General features: G+C 44.1%; 1 protein-coding gene across 1 annotated transcript in view; it reads left to right on the top strand.

Annotated features, from left to right (window-relative positions):
• VPS35L (VPS35 endosomal protein sorting factor like) overlaps window positions 1-21,995 on the top strand; it is a 149,365-nt gene that overhangs the window by 3,611 nt on the left and 123,759 nt on the right. The window contains exons 2-6 of the mRNA XM_053556248.1: window positions 8,643-8,742; window positions 11,102-11,269; window positions 12,027-12,149; window positions 13,849-13,873; window positions 17,829-17,905. Of these exons, the coding sequence (XP_053412223.1) occupies window positions 8,643-8,742; window positions 11,102-11,269; window positions 12,027-12,149; window positions 13,849-13,873; window positions 17,829-17,905 (493 nt within the window). The remainder of the gene's footprint in view (window positions 1-8,642; window positions 8,743-11,101; window positions 11,270-12,026; window positions 12,150-13,848; window positions 13,874-17,828; window positions 17,906-21,995) is intronic.

Below are 21,995 nucleotides of genomic sequence, written 5' to 3'. Positions count from 1 at the left end.
CCCCATCACCTTGTCCTGTTGGGAGCAGGTCACTAGTTCCTGCCACACTCAAGAGGAGAGGTTTATGCAAAGGTATTATTAGCAAGAAGTGGGGACAGGTGTAGTGGCTCACGCCTGTAATTCCAGCACTCTGGGAGGCCGAGGCAAGTGGATTGCTGGAGCTCAGGTGTTAGAGACCACTCTGACCAAGAATGAGACCCTGTCTCTTTCTACTAATAAATAGAAAAACCAGCCAGGCGTTATGGCAGGTGCCTGTAGTCCCAGCCTACTTGCGAGGGTGAGGTAGGAGGATTGTTCAAGCCCAAGAGATTAAGGTTGCTGTGAGCTAGGCTGATGCCATGGCACTCTACCAAGGGTGACAGAGTGAGACTGTCTCAAAAAAAAACAAAACAGGAAGTGGGGGATCCCTGAGCGTCATCTTTAAAAATCACCTACCACACCAAACTACAGAATGTGTGTTCTTTGGATTCTCCTTGCAATAGGTTGTGACATCTCACCAGTTTCTTCATTAATGAGTTAGTCTTTAATATTTGTTTACTTTTATGTCTGTATAGTTTCTGGGAGAGTTTGTTTAAGATCAGCATTCTATATATTCAGAAGATTTCTTCTGTGAATTCAGATTTCTCCTATAGATGACTACACAAATATTCTGTTTCTTTCATCATTTTTGCTAAGTTTTGGTTTTCTAGGAATTTGTTCATTTTATCTAAAATTTCAGACATATTACTAAAATTATATTGTCATACTATAAAATTATTCATAAATATTCTTTATGATCTTTTTAATGATTGTGAGATTTATAATTGTAGCGCCCTTTTCATTCCTAAAATTACTGTTTGGTGTCTTTTTTCCAATCATTCTTGTTATGGGTTTTATCAATTTTTATTTTATGTTTTTTAGCGACAGACCACCCCATTTCACAGATAAGGGAACTTAGGATAATGTGCCACTGGTTGTGATGGCCCATCACAATTTTTATGAAAGTACTCGGCTCACAGAACCTTATGTATCTTATTTTTTTTAAAAAAAGTTTATTTATTTATTTAGAGGCAGAAGTCTCACACTGTCACCCAGGCAGGAGTGCAGTAGAACGAGATCTAGCTCACTATAGCCTGGAACTCCTGCGCTCCAGGGATCCTTCTGCCTCAGTCTCCTGAATAGCAGGGTCCACTGGAGTGAGCAGCTGCATCCGGACAATTCTTATTAATTCTTATGAACTTGTTAACGAAACACGTTTTGGCTTTGTTGATGTGCTCTTGTACATTTGTTTTTTATTCCATCATTTGCTGTCATTTCCTTTTATGTGTTTTCTTGGATTTAATCTGCTCTTCTAATTTCTTTCTTTCCTTTTCCTTTTCTCCTTCCTTCCTTCCTTCCTCCCTCCATCCCTCCGTTGCTCCCTCCCTCCTCATTCTGTTGCCCAGGCTAGAGTGCCATGGCATTGACCTAGCTCACAGCAACCTCAAGCTCCTGGGCTCGAGCCATCCCCCTGCCTCAGCTTCACAAGTACCTGAGACTACAGGCTCCCGCCACAATGCCTGGCTAATTTTTTTATTTTTAGTAGGTCTCATTCTTTCTCAGGCTGGTCTCAAACTCCTGAGCTCAAGGGATCTTCCAAATTTATAGGGAAGAGCCACCGTGCCCAGCCTGTTCTTCTGGTTTCTTAAGATGAGTACTTAGATTGTTTACTTTTGGGCTGTCTTCTTTTCTGATGTATGTAATTAAGGCTATAAATTTCCTTTTAAGCACAGATTTAGCTGTAGCTCACAAGTTTTAATGTTATATTTCTGTTATCATTTACTTAAAAAATATTTTCTAATTTCCACTTTAGTTTTTTCTTTGACTCATGTCATTTAGAAGTACAGTTGAACCGCAACCATTTACTTAACATGCAGATTTTTTTTCCTCCTCTACCACCCTTGAGACAGCTAGATGAACCTCTCCTCTTTCCTCTCCTTGTGCTTTTCTTTTTTTTTTAATTTTGAGACAGGGTCTCACTAAGTTGTCCAGGCTAGAGTGCTGTGGCATCAGCTTAACCCATAGCAACTTCAGACTCCTGGTTCAAGTGATCCTGCCACAGCCTCCCAGGTAGCTGGGACTAAGCACCTGGCTAATTTTTCTATCTTTAACAGGGTAATTTTTCTATTTTTAGTAGAGATGGAGTCTCACTGTTGCTCATGCTGGTCTCTTAACTCCTGAGCTCAAGGAATCCTCCTACTTCGGCCTCTGAAAGTGCTAGGATTATAGACATTAGCCATTGTTCTTGGCCTCCTTATTATGATTTTCTTTCTTTCTTTCTTTCTTTTTTTTTTGCAGTTTTTGGCCTGGACTGGGTTTGAACCCTCCACCTCCGGCATATGGGGCCAGCACCCTTACTCCTTTGAGCCAAGGTGCCGCCCGCCTTATGATTTTCTTAATAGCATTTTCTTTTCTCTGGCTTACTTTATGGCAAGAATATAGCATATGATAAATGTAACATACAAAATATATGTTCATTGACTGTTCATGTTATCAATAAAGCTTCTGGTCAACAGTAGTCTAGTAGTAGTTTGGGGGGAATCAAAAGCTATGTGGATTTTCACCTGTGTTGGGTCAGCATCTCTACCCCCTGTGTTGTTCAGGGGTCAGCTATAACAGCCGTCCATAAAGTTCTGAGCAGTTTAAAATTTACAGCTATTTTAAATTGCACGTGAACTTTGTAGACACCCTGTATAATGTTCTATTTGCAAACATTTGGGGAATTTTTCAGCTTTTAAAAAAAACTTTTTATTTTGAAATAATTACAGATTCACTGGAAGTTGCACAGTTGACTGTGTGGAGGTCCTATGTCCCCTTCGCCTCCTCTCCCAGTGGCAACATTCGACTTAACTGTAGTGCAAAAACAGGAGATGAGCAATTCGCAGATTTTATTCCCATTTTACCAGTTTTCTCTATACTCATTTGTAAGTGCGTATTGTTACTATTATGATCGTTTCTGCCCACAGAACACTTACACCAAATGTGGGGTCTGCTCCCTCATACCAACCAGTGTTCTAACTTTCTGGATGCTAACTGGGTGTCCAGCGATTTGATTTAATTCTGACCCTGCGTACCTGGAGTTAGCCTCAGGTCCCACAGACTGTGCCCCTACTTCAGACAATTGCCAAGCTCTGGGCCTCCTACCCACACCTCTAACCAACAGGGTATAAAGTGGGGTTTCCATAATGCTGTCTTGAGTTCAGTAATTTGCTAGAGTGGCTCACAGAACTCAGGAATTGAGTTTATATGCTATTGCTAGTTTATTATAAAGGATACAGCTTAGGAAGAGCCGCCTAGGGCAGGGTATTGGTGGGGGCAGCACGGAGGGGTGAGGGTGGTGGAGCGTCCGTGCTGTCTGAGCACACCACCTTTCAGCACCTCGATGTGTTCACCAGCCCAGAAGCTCTGTAAGCCCTTTATTTAGGGGTTTTGGAGGATCCATGACGTAGGCATGATTGATTAAATCATTGGCCCTTGGTGATTGATCTCAACTTTCAGCCCCCTCTCCTCTTATTTGTAGGAGTGGGGAAGGGCTGAAAGTTTCAACCCTTCAAACATGTCTTGTTCTTTCTGGTGATCAACCCCCATCCAGAGACTATTTAGGGGTCCCCAGCTGCCAATCATCCCATTAGCACGTTACAAAATACACCCTCATCACTCTGGAGATTCTAGGGGTCCTAGAAGCTCTTGTGCCAGGAATTAGGGACAAAGACCAAATATGTATTTCTTATTGTATCATAATATTACAGTTGTTTTTATTGTTTTATTGTGTGTAGACCCATGTAACTACCACCATAATCATTAGAAACTGTTCCATCACCACAAAGGTTCCTTATGCTGGTCTTGTGGTCACATCCACTCCTGCATCCCCCACACCTCCACCAGCCCCATTCCTACCTCTTGGCAACCAGTAATGGTAACATTTCTACCGGAAATGTTAGGTGGGGGGTGGTGGCTCACACCTGCAATCTTAGCAGTCTGGGAGGCTGAAGTAGGTGGATTGCCTGAGATTAGGAGTTTGAGAAAAACTAGCCGGATGTTGTGGCAGCCACCTGTAGTCCCAGCTCCTTGGGAGGCCGAGGCAAGAGGATCTCTTCAGGCCAAGGGTTTGGGGTTGTTGTGAACTATATGATGCCACAGTACCCAGGGCAACAGAGTGAAACGTCTCAAAAAATATATATATATATATTCTGGGGCGGCACCTGTGGCTTAGTGGGTAGGACGCCAGCCCCATAAACCTTGGGTGGTGGATTCAAACCCAGCCTCGGCCAAACTGCAACAAAAAAATAGCCAGGCGTTGTGGCAGGTGCCTGTAGTCCCAGCTACTCAGGAGGCTGAGGCAAGAGAATCGCCTAAACCCAGGAGGTGGAGGTTGCAATGAGCTGTTGACTCCAGGGCACTCTACTGAGAGTGGTAAAGTGAGACTCTGTCCACAGGCGCCGCCGGCCCCATATGCCGAGGGTGGCGGGTTCAAGCCCAGCCCCGGCCAAACTGCAACAAAAAAGTAGCCGGGCGTTGTGGTGGGCGCCTGTAGTCCCAGCTGCTCGGGAGGCTGAGGCAGGAGAATCGCGTAAGCCCAAGAGTTGGAGGTTGCTGTGAGCTGTGTGACGCCACGGCACTCTACCGAGGGCGATAAGGTGAGACTCTGTCTCTACAAAAAAAAAAAGAAAAAAAACTTAACATTTAAAGTGAGACTCTGTCTCAAAAAAAACTTCTGAAATGTTGTCATATCAATGTTACATAAACACAATCATATACTATGTAACCCTTTGAGCTTAGCTTCTCCCACACACACTCCCCCAAACACACACTCAGCATAATACCCTTGAGACCCATCCAGGTTGCTGCATGTATCAGTAGTTTGTTTCTTTCTATTGCTGTCTAGTGTTCCATGGCATGGACCTGCCACAGTTCACCATTTTACCCACTGAAAGACATCAGAATTGTTTCCAGTTTTTAGCTATTACAGATAAAGCTAAAACATTTGTGTATAGGTTTTTGTCTAGCCATACACTTTTATCTCTCTGGGATAAAGGCCCAGGAGTCAGGAGTGTGACTGTTGGGTCCTATTGCAAGTGTATGTTTCGTTTCATATGTACTTGGAAAGACTGTGTATTCAGTTGAAGAAAAGTATATTCTGGCTTTAAAGAACAGCAAGCTTTAAAGAACGGCAAGTGTATCATCTGCCAGTTAAATCAAGCTTGTTCAGATCTTCAGCACTTTTTTTTTTTTGGTATTCTGTAAATTATAGAAAGTGGTATGCTAATCTCTCCCTCTTGAGATTTCAAGTTTGTTTGTTTGTTCTTTTAGTTCTGTCAGTTTTTCTTTTATGTATTTAGAATTTAGAATCTACTGTTGGGCACATGCCAACTTGATTATCTTCCTGGTTTATTGGCCCTTTTACTATTATGAAATATCTCTCTTTACCTCTTTTTTTTTTATTTTTTAGAGACAGAGTCTCATTTTTTTGGACCTCATTAGAGTGCTGTGGCATTATAGCTCACAGCAACCTCAAACTCTTGGGTGCAAGCAATCCTCTTGCCTAAGCGTCTCTGGGACTATAGGCACCCACCACAATGCCCCGCTATTTTTTAGAGCCTGGGTCTCGCTCTTGCTCACCTGGTTTTGAACTCCTAAGCTCTGAAAATCCACCCACCTCGGCCTTCCAGAGTGCCGGGATTATAGGTGTGAGCCACTGTGCTTGGTCCACTCTTTATCTCTTGACCTGAAGTATTCTGAATCTGACATAAACAAGAGCATGCCAGGCCTTTATCTTTTGGTTAGATCTGACAGAGTATGTCATTTTCTATGCTTTTTACTTTTAGCCTCTCTGTGCACTTACATTTAAATTATGTGTCTAAGGACGTATGATTGGGTTTTGGGTTTTATTTAGTCTGACGTTCTTGATATTTTAATTGGATATTTGGTCAATTGCATTTGGTCTAATATATCTGGGTTATATTGTTAGTAGTGGTTTTTTGTTTTTTTTTGAGACAGAGTCTTGCTCTGTCACACTAGATAGAGCTCAGTGGCATCATAGCTCACAGCAACCTCAATGTCTTGGGCTCAAGTGATCCTCTTGTCTCAGCCTCTGGAGTAGCTGGAACTACAGGTGTCCACCACAATGCCTGACTAGTTTTTCTTTTTTTTTTTTTTTGCAAATATTTGGTAAAATTTTGTAGTTGGTATTTTCTTTTTTTTTTTTATTGTTGGGGATTCATTGAGGGTACAATAAGCCAGGTTACACTGATTGCAATTGTTAGGTAAAGTCCCTCTTGCAATCATGTCTTGCCCCCATAAAGTGTGACACACACCAAGGCCCCACCCCCCCTCCCTCCTTCCCTCTTTCTGTTTCCCCCCCCCATAACTGACTAGTTTTTCTATTTTTAGTAGAGATGGGGTCTCACTTTTGCTCAGCTAGTCTTCAACTCCTGAGCTCAAGCGTTCCACCTGCTTTGGCCTCCTAGAGTGCTAGGATTACAGGCGTGAGCCACTGCACCCAACCTGAGTTATATTACTATTACGTTCTGCAGTCAGTATTCATTTAGTTTTAGGCTAACTTGTACTGCTTGCTGTTCTTTAGTGTGTGCATGTATGTAGATGTGTATACACACATGCATATGTATGCATACATATTTAAATATATACCACATATGTACATATGGTTGATGGTTTCAACTGAGATTATTATTATGATGCTTTCAGCCCCCCCCCCCCACTTTTATTTTTTTTGGTGAGGCAGTCTCACTCTGTTGCCCAGGCTAGAGTGCTGTGCTATCATCATAGTTCACAGCAACCTCAAACTCCTGGCTTCAGGTGATCCTCCTGCCTCAGCCTCCGAGTAGCTGGGTGTACAGGTGTGAGCTACCAGGTCCTGCCCAGCATTTTGTCTGAAATGTTCTGATGCTGATGCTGTTCTCAGTTTTCATTTGACTGGAAATTTATTTAATTTGTTCTTATGTTTGAAGGAGAGTTTCAGTAGGTTAGAATTCTAATTCTAGGTTGGCAATTATTTTCTTTCAGTACTTTATTATTTTATTTTTGAGACAGACCCTTGATCTGTCCCCTAGACTGGAGTACAGTGGCATTATCATAGCTTACTGCAACCTCAAACTCCTGGGCCCAAGCAATCCTTCCTCCCAAGGAAGGGACTACAGGTGGGCACCTCCATGCCTGCCTAATTTACTGTTTTTTGTAGAGATGGGGTCTTGTCATGTTGCTCAGGCTGGTCTTAGACTCCTGGCCTTAAGCAGTTCTCCCACCTTAGCCTCCCAAAATGCTGGGATTATAGGCATGAGCCACCATAACCCGTCTTTCGGTACTTTAAAGATATTCCTATGTCTTATGCCTTTCATCTTTGTGCTGACATACTAGTCTTATTGTTGCTCCTTTGAATATAAAGTATCTTTTTCCTTTTAAGAAATTCTCTCTGGCTTGACTGTAGTACAGTAGTTACAGTGCTAGCCTCATACACCAAGGCTGGTGGGTTCGAATCCAGCCCAGGCCAGCTAAAACAACAATGACAACTGCGCCAAAAAATAGCCAGGCATTGTGGCAGGCGCCTGTAGTCCCAGCTACTTAGGAGGCTGAGGCAAGAGAATCACTTGAGCCCAAGGGTTTGAGGTTGCTGTGAGCTGTGATGCCACAGCACTCTACCAAGGACAACATAGTGAGACTCTGTCCCAAAAAAAGAAATCCTTCTCTTTCAGTGTCAAATGACAGAAATCCAGTTCAGATTAACTTTAGTCAAACAGAGAATGTAAAGACTCAAGCCTCTGGTGTTTGGCTGCCTCCAGCTACAGCCAGATTCAGGTGCTTAAATGATGCCCTCGGCATCTGGTCTTTCTGTTTGCTCAGCTCTCCTGGCTGGCATCATTCTTAGGCAAAACTTCTCCGCTGTGATCACTGGTAGCTTCAGGTTTATGACTTCCTAATGCGGTGGCTCCCACCTATAATCCTAACACTCCGGGAGGCTGAGGCAGGTGAATCACCTAAGCTCAGGACTTAGAGACCAACCTGAGCAAGAGTGAGACTTCATCTCTAAAAAATACCCAGGCATTGTAGTGGGTGCCTATAGTCCTAGATACTTGGGAGGCTGAGGCAAGAGGATCACTTGAGCCCAGGAGTTTGAGGTTACAGTGAGCTATGACATCACAGCATTCTACAAAAGGGTGACAGAGTGGGACTCTGTCAAAAAAAAATAAAAAATAAAAAAAATAGCAGGGTGTTGTGGCAGGCACCTGTAGTCCCAGCTACTTGGGAGGCTGAGGCAAGAGAATCACTTAAGCCCGAGTTGAGGTTGCTGTGAGCTGTGATGCCATGTACTCTACCAAGGTTGACAAAGTGAGACTCTGTCTTTAAAAAAAAAAAGAATCAGCAAATGCCTGAGAAGGAAAGGTGGATGAAGGGAGCTGGAATCACCTTAGCAAGTGTCCCTTCCTTCTGGTTTCTGGTCTTGTAAGCCTAGATTTAAAAAAAAAAAAAAAATTAGTGTTTTCTTGTTGGTCTTGGTAGAAATATGTTCTGCTTTAAACTATCCTATCATTTATAAAGTCTCAGCAAAAGTTCTTCCTGTTTTAGGTGCCCTAGGAGTTAATTGGCTTCTATGTTTTGCTGTTTACCAGGCATTCCAGGAATAGGAACTACAAAGCTGAGTTTGCATCATGCCGCCTAGAGGCTGTGCCACTGGAGTTCGGGGACTATCACCCTCTGAAACCTATAACTGTAAGTTTTGTTAAGGGTCCCTCTAGGTGACAGTCTCATCCCCTGAAATGACAGACATGTCCAGGGTTCTTTCCATTTTGCCATGGAAGCTGCTTTTGCATATTTGAATCACCTCGTGTGTTCCCGGCCTTTCCTTTGCAGTGTTGGCCCTGCCCACCACTGTTTTTGCTCCCTACTTTCTCATGTTAGTGAGGTCGTCAAGGGAAGGAGATGACTTTGTTCCTGTACAGATGTGTCAACAAAATACGTCTTGCTGCTTCATTTTTTTTTATTTGGAATAGCAAGAATCCCTCTAATTACTAGTGTAGGGCGCTGTCCTGAATAGCCTCTCAGTCTATTTATGAGTTTATTTAAAAAATAAAACAAAAACAGGCAAGAGACACAGACAGTCCCTCTTTCCTGGGTTAGCACTCTTTCATTAGCAAGGAGTGGCTACTTGGTGGTTATCAGTGGGGAGCACGTGCGGTTGTCAGCATGGGGAATCTGAGACTGTGTGGAAATGATTACATACAGCAGAAGATCCCAAGACCGAGATTCAGCTTCCCAGGGCTCTTCAAGACCCCAGACTCTCATGTAGAACAGTGGCTGACCCCACAGCAAGTTGCTTCCATTGCCCGGAACTCATTCCCCAAGTGCTAGCAGAACAGCTGCAGCAGCTCCAGGCTTATCCTGCCAGCTTAGCAGCACCAATAGCAGAGAGATTTCTTTTCTTGACAGTTTGCATTGACCCAGTTTTGTTAGTGTCCCTCTCTGAACTGACTTGGTGACCAAGGTTATAAAATATGCAGAGTAATTGGGTTAGGTCTAGTGCCCATCCTGGGAGCTGGGAGCAGGGAGCAGGGTCCATCCCACCAGGCCCATAGGAAATGAACAAGGGGGAGAGAAGTTTTCTCAAAGAAAATTTGGAGACAGAATCCTGGGTACCAGGCAGACAAAAACAACAAATGTGCAGCAGCAAGAGGAGCTTCTCTCTCCTACGCCGCAGTCCGACTCATTTCAGACACCAGTCACCCAGAGTTAGTGTCAGACTCCACAGGTTTTTGAGGGCGAGGCCCTCAGTAAGGCTGCCTTCACTTCAGGTGCCAGCTGCAAATTCAGAGGGCCCCAGGCTACAAATCCAGGGATTTCCCACAGTCCCCAGCAGGTTTGATAATTTACTAGAATGACTCACAGAACTCAGAAAAGAGTTACTCTTACAATTTTATTGTAAAGGATACAAGCAGAGACCATCCAGATGAAGAGACATATAGGGCAGGTTTAGGAGGAAGCACAGAGCTTTCAGAATCAGGCACATCACCCCTCCCAACCCCCTGACGTTAGTGTGTTCTCCAACCAAAAGCTCTGCTGCGTCTTGGTGTTCAAAATTTGTACTGGAGTTTCATACAGACTTCAAATCCTGGGTTGGTCTTTCTGCTGACCAGTCCCCATCCAGCAGCCCACCGGGAGTCTCCTCATTAGAACATATGTTCCTGCCATCCAGGAAATTCTCTGTATCAGAAAATGAGCAAAGTGCAAATAAATATTTATTGTGTTATAATCACCTTCTAAATTGCAATGGCCCTACTTTTTCCTTCTATTTAAAGATAAACTTAGACACATTAAAATTTTATTGAATTCATTTGAGCATTCAGCATTTCATGAATCAGGCAGCTTTAGACTTCAAACAGGTCAGGACTTCAGTGAGGGGGTGTGAAGGGAAAATACCCTATAAAAAATTTTTTATTTTTTTTTTAATATAAAGCCTCACTCTGTTGCCCAGACTAGAGTGCCATGGCATCAGCCTAGGTCACAGCAACCTCAAACTCCTGGGTTCAAGCAATCCTCCTGCCTCAGCCTCCCAATTAATTTTTTTTTTTTTTTGAGACGGAGTCTCATTCTGTCATCCTAGATAGAGTGCTGTGGCATCATATCTCCCAGCAACCTCAAACTCCTGGGATTTAGCAGTCCTCTTGCCTCAGCCTTCCGAGTAGCTGAGGTACGGGTACCCACCACAACACCCAGCTAGTTTTTCTATTTTTAGTAGAGGTGGGGTCTCACTCTTGCTCAGGCTGGTCTCAAACTCTTGAGCTCAGGCCATCCACCCACCTCAGCCTCCCAGAATGCAGGGATTATATGCATGACCATTTAATTTTTTAACACTGCCTAAGCCCTACTCCCTACTTTTCCTTCCTTCATTGCTGTGATTGAGTCATGTCAATTTATCATAAAAAATAAGCACCCTCTGCAGATTGATAAGCTCCTGCTGCAAACAAACCTTCGATTCAGCTACCAGAATGAGATGAAATAACCTAAATGAGTCTTTCACTGGGAAAAGTCAGGGGAGACCTACATTTCTTACCTCCAGTAATTTCCCCCACAGGTCACAGAATCAAAGACAAAGAAAGTGAACCGGAAAGGAAGCACTTCTTCCACGTCCTCCTCTTCCTCCAGCTCCGTGGTGGACCCGCTGAGCAGCGTGCTCGATGGGACTGACCCCCTGTCCATGTTCGCAGCCTCTGCCGACCCTGCAGCCTTGGCAGCAGCCACGGTAACACGCCCCAGTGCAGCTGCGGGATTGGTTCTGTGTGTGCAGGGACGAGTGGTTTTCTTTGCCTTTTTGTTTCTAAGTTGTGTAAGTAATGCACATGGTTCATTCTGATGTAGCAATTTATTTAGATCATCCCTGTCATTCACGGGAGGACATTGCTGGTGAGAGACTGGTGTAGGTTTAGAAGTTTCTTTCTTTTTTTTTTGTTTTTGGCCGGGGCTGGGTTTGAACCCGCCACCTCTGGCATATGGGACCGGCGCCCTACTCCTTGAGCCACAGGCGCCCCTTCCTTCCTTCCTTCCTTCCTTCCCCCCTCCCTCCCTCCCTCCCTTCCTTCCTTTTTAATTTTTTTTTTTATTATATTTTTCTTTTTTTCCTCTCTCTTTTTTTTTTTTTTAAATAGAGACAGTGTCTCACTCTCTTGGCCAAGGTGGAGTATAGTAGTATAATACAACTACACTCTGGGGCTCAACTTCTGGGGCTCAAGCAGTCCTCCTGCCTCAGCCTCCCAAGTGGCTGAGACTACAGGCATGCACCATTATGCCCAACTAATTTTTAAATTTTTTTAGAGTTGGGGTTTCACCATGTTACCTAGACTGGTCTCAAACTCCTGGCCTCAAGCGATCCTCTCACCTTGGCCTCCTAAAGTGCTGAGATTACAGGCTTGAACCACTGACTGTGCCTGACCAGCCTATGTATATTTTTCTAAAGATTAAAATGATATTACCCCTGAAGAGATTATCTTGCCTTTCCTTAGGACAGCTCCAGAAAGAAACGTGATAAAGATGATAACTCCATTGTTGGATCAGATTTTGAGCCTTGGGCCAGCAAACGGGGAGAAATCCTTGCCCGTTACACAACTACAGAAAAGCTATCTATTGTGAGTACCAATAGACATTCTCCTGGGGCCTACTTCAGAGTTAGTAGGAATTTTTTTCTTTTGTTTTTTGAGACAGAGCCTCAGGCTGTTGCCCTGGGTAGAGTACGTGGCATTACAGCTCACAGCAACCTCCAACTCCTGGGCTTAAGTGATTCTCTTGCCTCAGCCTCCCAAGTAGCTGGGACTACAGGCGCCCGCCACAATGCCAGGCTATTTTTTGGTTGTAGTCTTCATTGTTGTTTGGCAGGCCTGGGCTGGATTTGAACCCACCAGCTCTGGTGTATGTGGCTGGCGCCTTAGCTGCTTGAGCTACAGGCACCGAGCCAGTAATTTCTTTTTGTTGTATTGCCCCAACTCCTAGGTTCTGTAAGTTTCACTTACTTATGTCAATGTTCCTTGAGAGGAAAATATGCTGATTGGTTTCTCAAAACAGTGTGTGAAGAATTGATGTGGGACAGTTCAGAGGAAGAATTGGACCAGCAGGTCCTGTTTGGGGAAGGTTTGTAGAGATGGGGCTTCACAGAAGAGAGGAGAATACCCCCCCGGGGAAGGACAGTGTTGGCTTGGTGAGTGCCACATAGCTGGGTTTTCTCCTAGAGCTAGCAGTTACTGTTTATTTGGGTGTTTACTAGAGAAAGTAGTTGGCCTGAACCTGGAGACGTATATGGAGCACAAGGCTTATCCTCCACTTGGCGAGTTGCTCATGGAGGAAAGGCTCAGGAGAGCCAAGACCAACCAGAGGAAGGCAGGTCCATGCTGGTATTACTTAGGGTTAGGTTTAGTTGCTAATAACTGAAACTCCCTACAAGGATATAATTAAGAGTGCTGACAACCTTTCTTTATCCTGAGACAAGTCTAGAGGTGGGGAATCCAGCGCTGGTATGGCAGCTCCAAGGTCATCAGGGTCCAGCTCTTTCTGTCTTCTCTGCTGTGTTTAGTATGCCTCATGTCCAGGTTGGTAGACAGAAGGGAGACAGGGAAAGAAAGCTGTACCTCTTCCCATTTAACACAACTTCCTGGAGTCTCTGGAGTCTGTAACTGTATCTCAGTTCATTTGTCTTAAAGGTAGTCATAGGCCACACAGCAGTGTACCCACCTTCAAATCAAGCTGTGAAGAGGGAGGACAGCAAAGGCTCCGCTACGACACCACTCTGCTCCCTTTTTCTCCTAGGGCAGGCATGTGCTCATTGAGCAGAATGATAGGCAGAATTACTGGACTATTTACTTTTTTTTATTCTTTTCTTAACTTGGATCACTAATTCTCATCTGAGAGTAATTTTATCCCCCTGGAGGTCATCTGACAGCATCTGGGGCCATTTTTGATTGTCTGAGGGTGCTACTGGCATCTCGTGGGTGGAAGCCGGAGATGCTGCTAACCATCCTCCAGTGAACAGAATCGTCCCCCACAACAGACAGTTATCTGACCCCAAATTACAGTAGTGCAGAGGGTGAAAAACCCTGATTTAGAGAAGGTTCAAATGGTTCTAGTCTGTGACTCTACCGCATATCACAACTTTTGGTATTTGTTGGCTCACCTTGAGAGAGCCCTGAATTAAGTAGACATTTGACTCTCTAGTTGTTGTTAGTGACAAATATTTTCCTTCATTGAATATGTATTTCTGTCTTTCACTTGGATGAAATATGATGACCCTGTTGTCTTAGATTTTTAAGACTATTAACGATTTTCTTATCTTTGCAGAATCTGTTTATGGGATCTGAAAAAGGTAAGATGAGGTTTTTCGTTGTTGGTTTGCTGGGAAACTTCTGCCATCACCTTTAATATAATTTTACAAAGGAATAAAAAGTTTGTATTGTGCAATCCTAATGTTTAATTCACTTGATACTTTTATCTCTTAGATTGTGTATAGACGTAGAATTAAAGTGTAACTTAAAGCATGAATAAAAAAAAAAGACCAAAGAGGTTACTGGGAATAAAACATAAGCTTATTGTTTCAGAGTTGCAGAGGAATAGTCTACCCTCTTAGTACTGCCTCTGTCAGCAGGAAATTGCTTTAGAGACCCTTCCCTTTGCCTTAAGTCTTTGTCCCTGGTGAAATAAGATACTGGAAAGGGTGGTCACCTGCTCAGGATTACAGGCCACTGGTTCTTGAATAGAGCAGTGCTCACTTTCTTCTGCCAAGACACACCGTCCAAAGCTCTGAAACACGGTGTCTCTGACTGCTGTGCAGCAGAATTACCTGGTTCTGGAGTGACTAACAGATCGCATGCTAGAGCAGGAACAGCTTTGCTGTGGACCTACTTCGATCCCAGACCATAAAAAATAAATCATACCAGAGCGGCGCCTGTGGCTCAGTGAGTAGGGCGCCGGCCCCATATGCCGAGGGTGGCAGGTTCAAACCCAGCCCTGGCCAAACTGCAACAAAAAAAAATAGCCGGGCGTTGTGGCGGGCGCCTGTAGTCCCAGCTACTCGGGAGGCTGAGGCAAGAGAATCGCATAAGCCCAGGAGTTAGAGGTTGCTGTGAGCCGTGTGACGCCACAGCACTCTGCCCGAGGGTGGTACAGTGAGACTGTCTCTACAAAAAAAAAAAAAAAAATCATACCATCACATACCTATCAGTTTGGAAGGATCAAAGAGATCAATGATACCAAGTGTCTTAGTCTATTTAGTATTGCTGTAGAGCAGTGTTTTTCAACTTTTTTTTTTTTTTGAGATAGTCTCACTTTGTCACCCTTGGTAGAGTGCTGTGGTGTCATAGCTCACAGCAACTTCAAACTCTTGGGCTTAAGCTATTCTCTTGCCTCAGCCTCCCAAGTAGCTGGGACTACAGGCGCCTGCCACAACACCTGACTATTTTTTTTCTTTTTTTGAGAGACAGGGTCTCACTCTTGTGCAGGCTGGGCTTGAACCTTGTGAGCTCAGGGCAACCCAGCTGCCTCTGCCTCCCAGAGTGCTAGGAGTTTTTCAACCTTTTTTTAATCTCATGGCACACTTGAACCTATTGTTAAACTTCTTCGGCACACTTAAGTTGATCAAAACTAAGAGTAAAGAAAAGAATATACTTACTGTGCTTTGAACTTCTTTTGAAAATTAATTAATGATCTTTACAAATTTTCATGGCACATGTAAGATCCTCTCATGGCACACCAGTGTGCCAGAGCACACTGGTTGAAAATCAGCTGCTACAGGGCAGCGCCTGTGGCTCAGTCGGTAAGGCGCCAGCCCCATATACCGAAGGTGGCGGGTTCAAACCCGGCCCTGGCCAAACTGCAACCAAAAAAAAAAAAAAAAATAGCCGGGCGTTGTGGTGGGCGCTTGTAGTCCCAGCTGCTCGGGAGGCTGAGGCAAGGGAATCACTTAAGCCCAGGAGTTGGAGGTTGCTGTGAGCTGTGTGAGGCCACGGCACTCTACCAAGGGCCATAAAGTGAGACTCTGTCTCTACAAAAAAAAAAAAAAGGAAAAAGAAAATCACTGCTACAGAGGAGCACCTGAGTTTGGGTAATTTATATTGAAAAGAGGTTTATTTGGCTCACAGTTTTGCAGGCTGTGCAAGACATGTGGCACCAGCATGTTCTGCTGAGGACCTCAGGCTGTTTCCACACATGAAGGAAAACAAATGAGAGCTGGTGTATACGGAGATGACGTGGTGAAGGAGGAAGCAGGAGAGAGGGGGAGGAGGTGCCAGGCTCTTTTCAACAACCAGTTCTTATAGGAATAAGAATGAGTTCTCTCGGGCAGCGCCTGTGGCTCAGAGGAGTAGGGCGCTGGCCCCATATGCCGGAGGTGGCAGGTTCAAACCCAGCCCTGGCCAAAAACTGCAAAATAAAATAAAATAAAATAAAATAAAAAAGAATGAGTTCTCTCTAATTTAATTATTGGGAGAATGACACTAAGCCATTTATGAGGGATCTGCCTGCCCTGTTTTCTCAAACTACTCTTACCAGGCCCCACCTCCAGCATTAGGAATCACATTTCAACAGGCAAGTTGATGGGGTCAAGCAAACCATGTCCAGCCCATAGCACCAAGTATTGATCAGAATGTTGAGCTATGTGAACTCTCACACACTGCTTGTCAAAATGTAAAACGATACAACCATTTTGTAGAAATTTTGCTTTATACACTAAGTTTGAAGATGAGTGCAATGTTCTGAATGTTTGTGTCCTTCCAGAATTCATATGTTGAAATCCTAACCCCCAAGTGATGGTATCAGGAGATGGGCTCTTTGGGGAGGTGATTACGTCATGAGGGTGGAGCTCTCATGGATGGGATTAGTGCCCTCACAAAAGAGGTCCAAGGACTCACCCTTACTCCTTCTGCCATATGAGGACATAGCAAGAAGGCACCCTTTATGAACCAAAAAGCAGGCCCTCACCAGACACTAAATCTGCTGGCATCTTGGATTTTCCAACCTCCAGAACTGTTAAAAATAAATTGTTGTGATTTATACGCCACCCAATTTATGTATTTTGTTATAGCAGATCAAAGGCATTAAGACAGTGGGTCTGGCGGCACCCGTGGCTCAGTGGGTAGGGTACTGGCCACATACAACAAAGCCGGTGGGTTCAAACCCAGCCTAGGCCAGCTAAAAAACAACGATGACAACTGCAACAAAAAAAAACAGCTGGGCATTGTGGCAGGCACCTGTAATCCTGGTTACTTGGGAGGCTGAGGCAAGAGAATCTCTTAAGCCCAAGAGTTTGAGGTTGCTGTGAGCTGTGATGCCATGGCACTCTACCCAGTGTGACCTTGAGACTCTGTCTAAAAAAAAAAGATAGTGGGTCAACTCTTTGATCCAGCAGTTCCACTGCTGGAGTATACCCTCAATCAATAAGTTGCTCAGCTACGTCCTGTAGGCCAAGTCTTGTTCACTACCTGTTTTTGAAAATAAAGTTTATTGGAACACAGCCTGATTTGTATACCTGTTACCTATGTCTGCTTTTCTGCTACAATGCTAGAGCCAAGTAGTTACAACAGAGAGACTACATAACTCACAAACCTAGAATATTTATATCAGGCCTTTTATAACAAAAGAGTTTTCTAGCCCTTCCCTAGATCCATGTTTCTTCAAGTAGGCGCAAGGACCAGCCACAGTGACATGACATGGGAGCTTTTGAGAAATAACAGCCTTGCCCCAGACCTTGTTTCACCTTGTCCTGTGTCTGGCCTGCAGCCTGGAGTCCTTTCCTTCATCCCTCCCCTCCGGTCCCTGCTGACAGTGAGATGTGTGCTGACAGATGCTGGAAGGAGGCACAGCTAGTCCTTTGCTTGAAGAAGGCTTTGAAGCCCTGGTCTTTCCACCTAAGGGCAGACAGTGAGATGGTTGTTGTGTTAGTATAAGGGCACACCAGTTCTACAGTGTGAGTATGAGCCTGAGAAGGCCTTTTGTTCTTGGAAAACAATTAAATGATGGATTTTTGGCGTCCGTATCTGGACCACTTTTCTTTAGCAATAAACAAATGATACAGAGCAAAGTTCGTAAATCTGGAATGTGGCAGTTAACCTTTCTCTAGGCTGGCCCCCTGTGTTCCCAGAGGCGGTTTTAAGTGGGAAATGTTTTGGATGGAACTTTGGTTACATAGGGAAGTTGCTTTGACAATCTCAGTTTTCTGTAATGAAATCATTTTCTAACGTCTTTATTCATGAAGTGTGGAGTGAAAGATGCCTTCCATCAAGGGTATTGGAAAAGCCACCTGGGTAACATAAATCCATTCTGTTTAGGCAAACCTGGGACTGCTACATCTGCGATGTCAGAGAAGGTTCGGACCCGACTGGAGGAGCTGGATGACTTTGAGGAGGTGAGCAAGTTATTTGTGGGGCACAGAGAATGGGGAGGGGGGTCCTTCTCATTCCTTCTGCCAAGTGAGATCAATCTGAGTGGCTGCTCTTTGATTAATTCTTGAGCAGCACATCATGCTCAGTCCTCCTGAGGCAATGACTCTATCCAGGGAAAGGTGCCAGCTGTGCAGTTGGCCGAGCTGATGGAAGCCTGACTTGGGCTGCGTTTCTGAAGACTTCTTTTCTTGTTGTAATGACTGAGCAAAGCTGGGTCGTCTGGGGACAGTGTCTAATGATAAAAACCAGCTGGAGTCACCTTCCTGGGAAACAGCCTTGATAGTATAAAGATCTTTCTTTGCAACAGAAGTTGCATATGGCTGCTCTGCTGGCTGGATATGGTCCACAGGCATCTTTTAATTGTTCTGCATGCAGTTTGACTCTTAAAAATTGGTAAATTTGGGCTGGGCACAGTGGCTCATGCCTATCATCCTAGCACTCTGGGAGGCCAAGGCAGGTGGATTGCTTGAGCTCAGGTGTTTGAGACCAGCCTGAGCAAGAGCGAGACCCAGTCTCTTAAAAAAGTAGCCGGGTGTTGTGGCAGTTGCCTATGGTCCGAGCTCTTGAGAGGCTGAGGCAAGAGGATTGCTTAAGCCCAAGAGTTTGAGGTTGCTGTGAGCTATGACGCCTTGACACTCTATCCAGGGTGACAAAGTGAGACTCTCAAAAAAAAAAAAAAAATTGGTAAATTTAACAGACAAATGTAGATTTCTGTCTCCTCTCAAAAAATTCCACATGGCAGCTATGGGCCCACAGTTTTGCATTTGAGCAGAGTATGCGTTGCCCAGGTTACTATGGGCCTTCCTGTCCTGATTCCTTTGCAAACAACACTAGCCTGGCCCTTAGAGATAGGTGAGTTTGTATCTTCTGGAATGTCACTTCGAGAGGCAGCCTGGCATGGTGGGTCAGAGGACAAAATGTGGATCCAGACTCCTGACTTTGAACCCCAGCTCTGCCATTGGGTAATTCTGATTTTAGACAAAATTTTAACTGTTCTGTTCCTGAGTTTACTTATCTGTAAACGAGGTTGATAAACAGTACCTACCCATAGGTACTGTGTTACAGGGATTAAGTTAATGTATATGAAATGCTTAGAATGGCACCAGCACATGGTGTAACCATCATTACCCTAAGTGTAGCGGCCATAGTCAGACTGCTTACCAACAGAGCAGTTGCCATGGGCATTCACCTTTCCTGTATCTGTTTCTCCATCTATAAAACAGGGATAAAGAATAGGTGTGCAGATTGAATGAGTGTACTGTGGAAACCACCAAGGGCCACATAATGGCTGTTGCTGTTGCGCTGTCCTTCCTCTTGCCCCTCAGTGTAGGATCCGCCCAACTCTGTGATCAGAGCTGTTATGTGCTCAGCTGAGTCTAGTAGTACAGTTTTTAATTTCCAATTTGGAAATGATGGATTTTGAATGATAGTGCTCAAGAACCTCAACCTGTGTATTGTCAGCCAGCTCTGGCTGGTAGTGAGGAAATTGCTGAGGGATTTAATCAAAGCTCTTTAGTCTGAATCTGAAAGTTACCAAAGCTGGCTTAAGTTGAAAATGAAGCTATATTGGAAGGAGACAGGGGCACTACCCTGAATCCAAGGAACCAAAGAGCCTCCTAGAAACATGACAGCTGTCCTTTCTGTTTCTCTCCTGTTTCTGTGTAGCCCCTGGTTGCCAATTCATTCTCTGGTTCTCCGTTTTTTTGTTTTTTTTTTTTTTTCTTTTTTCTGCAGACTGGTTTCCTTGCCTCTCCCTTTTTGCAGCAGCAATTGGCTGTCCCATGGTTTCCAGGTTAACATATATCAGTAAGGATATGGCTAGGTTATGCTGTAGTAACAAACAAATCCCCTGTCTCTGTGGTTTAATATAACAAAGGTTTGTTTCTTGCTCATGTTACACATTTAGTGCAGGTGATAGACGCAGCACCATCTCACAGTGCTGCCATCTCAGAGTTTGGCTTCCAAGGTTGTCAATAGCAGAGGCTGAAGAGAGGGTAATTTTTCACTGCCTCAGTCCAGAAGGGGCATGTACCACTCTGCTCGTAGCCCATTTGTCCAAACTGGTCACTTGGTTCCTGCTACTGCAGAGGGGCAGGAAAGTCTCTACACTTTAAATGACCAGTTGAGATCAGTCTAAATGACCTGAATATTCTTTTTTTATTTCTTTTCCCTTCCCTTCCCTTTCCTTCTCTCTTTCTTTCTCTCTCCCTTTTTTCTTTGAGACAGGGTCTCACTTTATCACCCAAGCTAGAATACAGTAGCATTATTATACCTCACTTTAGCCTTAAACTCCTGGGCTCAAGCAGTCCTCCTGTCTCAGCCTCCCAAGTACCTGGGACTACAGGTGCATGCTACTATACCAGACTAATTTTTTAAAATTTTTCGTAGAGATGAAGTCTCACTGCATTTCTCAGACTGGTCTCAAACTCCTAGTCTCAAGAGATCTTCCTACCTCAGCCTCCCAAAGTGCTGGGCTTATAAGCATGAGCCATGCTTCCCAGCAACTTTTATTTCTTTAATAGGAGTTGCTCACTTGAATTCCAGGAAATGGAAATATGAAAAGAGCCCTCATCTTATGATGTGTGAGCATGACCCTCACTGCTGTGAGTTGTATGAGTGGCCTCTTAACAATAGCTGAGGGTTTTGAAGCACTTACTGTGTGCCAAGGACTGTTACCATTTCATCTTGCTCTCATCTATGGTCTTCTCTCTGCCTCAAATATGGTCTCCTTGGTTTAGTTGCCACCTCCCTATGCCTAGTTAACACCTGTGCTCCACTCTCACATTGGGAGTTTGTCTCGAGCATCACTTCCTTCAGGAAGCCATTCCTTACCCCACCCTCCCTGAGTCTACAGTCCATTTCTTTGTTACCATTATTTTTCCCATTCTAAGAAAACTTTTTCCTTCACATGTGAATATCTCTGAAATATGAGTGCGTTCCTCTGTTGGTGCCTATCCACGCATGATCAGTATTTAACTTCCTTGGTGGCCTATGAAATTGTTGTGCTTTTTTCAGTAGGCAGCTCAGATTCAAAGAACTGTGATATGTGGCCTCATAAAACTGTGTTTCCTCACAAGCGCTTATCTCAGTTTGTGTTAATGTCCATCTTATCCTTGGTAACTTAAGCTCTATCAGTGCAGAAATATACTTTTTTATTTTTTGAGACAGAGTCTCAAGCTGTCGCCCTGGGTATACTACCATGGCGTCATAGTCCACGGCAACCTCAAACGCTTGGGCTGAAGCCATCCTCTTGCCTCAGTTTTTCTATTTTTAGTAGAGACAGGATCTCACTTTTGCTCAGGCTGTCTCAAACTCAAGAGCTCAAGCAATCCACCTGCCTTAGCCTCCCAGAGTATTAAGATTACAGGCCTGAGAAATATATTTAACCCTTGAACAATGGAGGGATTAAAGGTGTCAACCCTTGGCACAGTCAAAAATTTTTAATTTTGTCTCTTCAAAAACGTTAATAATAGTTTGTCTTACTGAGAACATACACAGTCGATTAACACTTTTTGCATGTTATGTATAATCTACTGTGTTCTTACAAGAAAGGAAGCTAGAGAAAAGTAAATGTTATTAAGAATATCATAAGGAAGAGAAAATATATTTACTATTGATTGACTGGAATTGGGTCATAAAAGCAGTTTTCATCCTGGCTGTCTTCACACTGAGGAGAGGCTTAGGAGGAGGAGAGAGAGGAGGGGTTGGTCTTTCTCCCTTAGAGGTGGCAGAGGCAGAAGAAAATCTGCATCTTTGTGGACCCACACCTGTGTCATTCAAGGCTCAGCTGTGATGTCTTTGCTTGGGAATCCTGAACAAAAATATCTATATGCATCTAGGACCCTGCCTGGCACACAGTAGGCCCAATAAAAACTGGTTGCATGAGGTAAGTCCTGTTATTTTGATTTGCAGACAGGGTGCAAGGAAGAAACCAGCAAACCCAGATGCATATAGCTAGTAAGTGGCTGAGCGGGAAGGTGGCTTAGGTCTGACTCGCCTCCTTAGCTAGTCTATTAACTACTATACCTCTGCCTATCACTGTCAGAAAACTCA

The sequence above is a fragment of the Nycticebus coucang genome, chromosome 12, assembly GCF_027406575.1.
Source record: "Nycticebus coucang isolate mNycCou1 chromosome 12, mNycCou1.pri, whole genome shotgun sequence".
NCBI lineage: Eukaryota > Metazoa > Chordata > Mammalia > Primates > Lorisidae > Nycticebus > Nycticebus coucang.
This window is presented reverse-complemented; position numbering and strand designations above follow the sequence as displayed.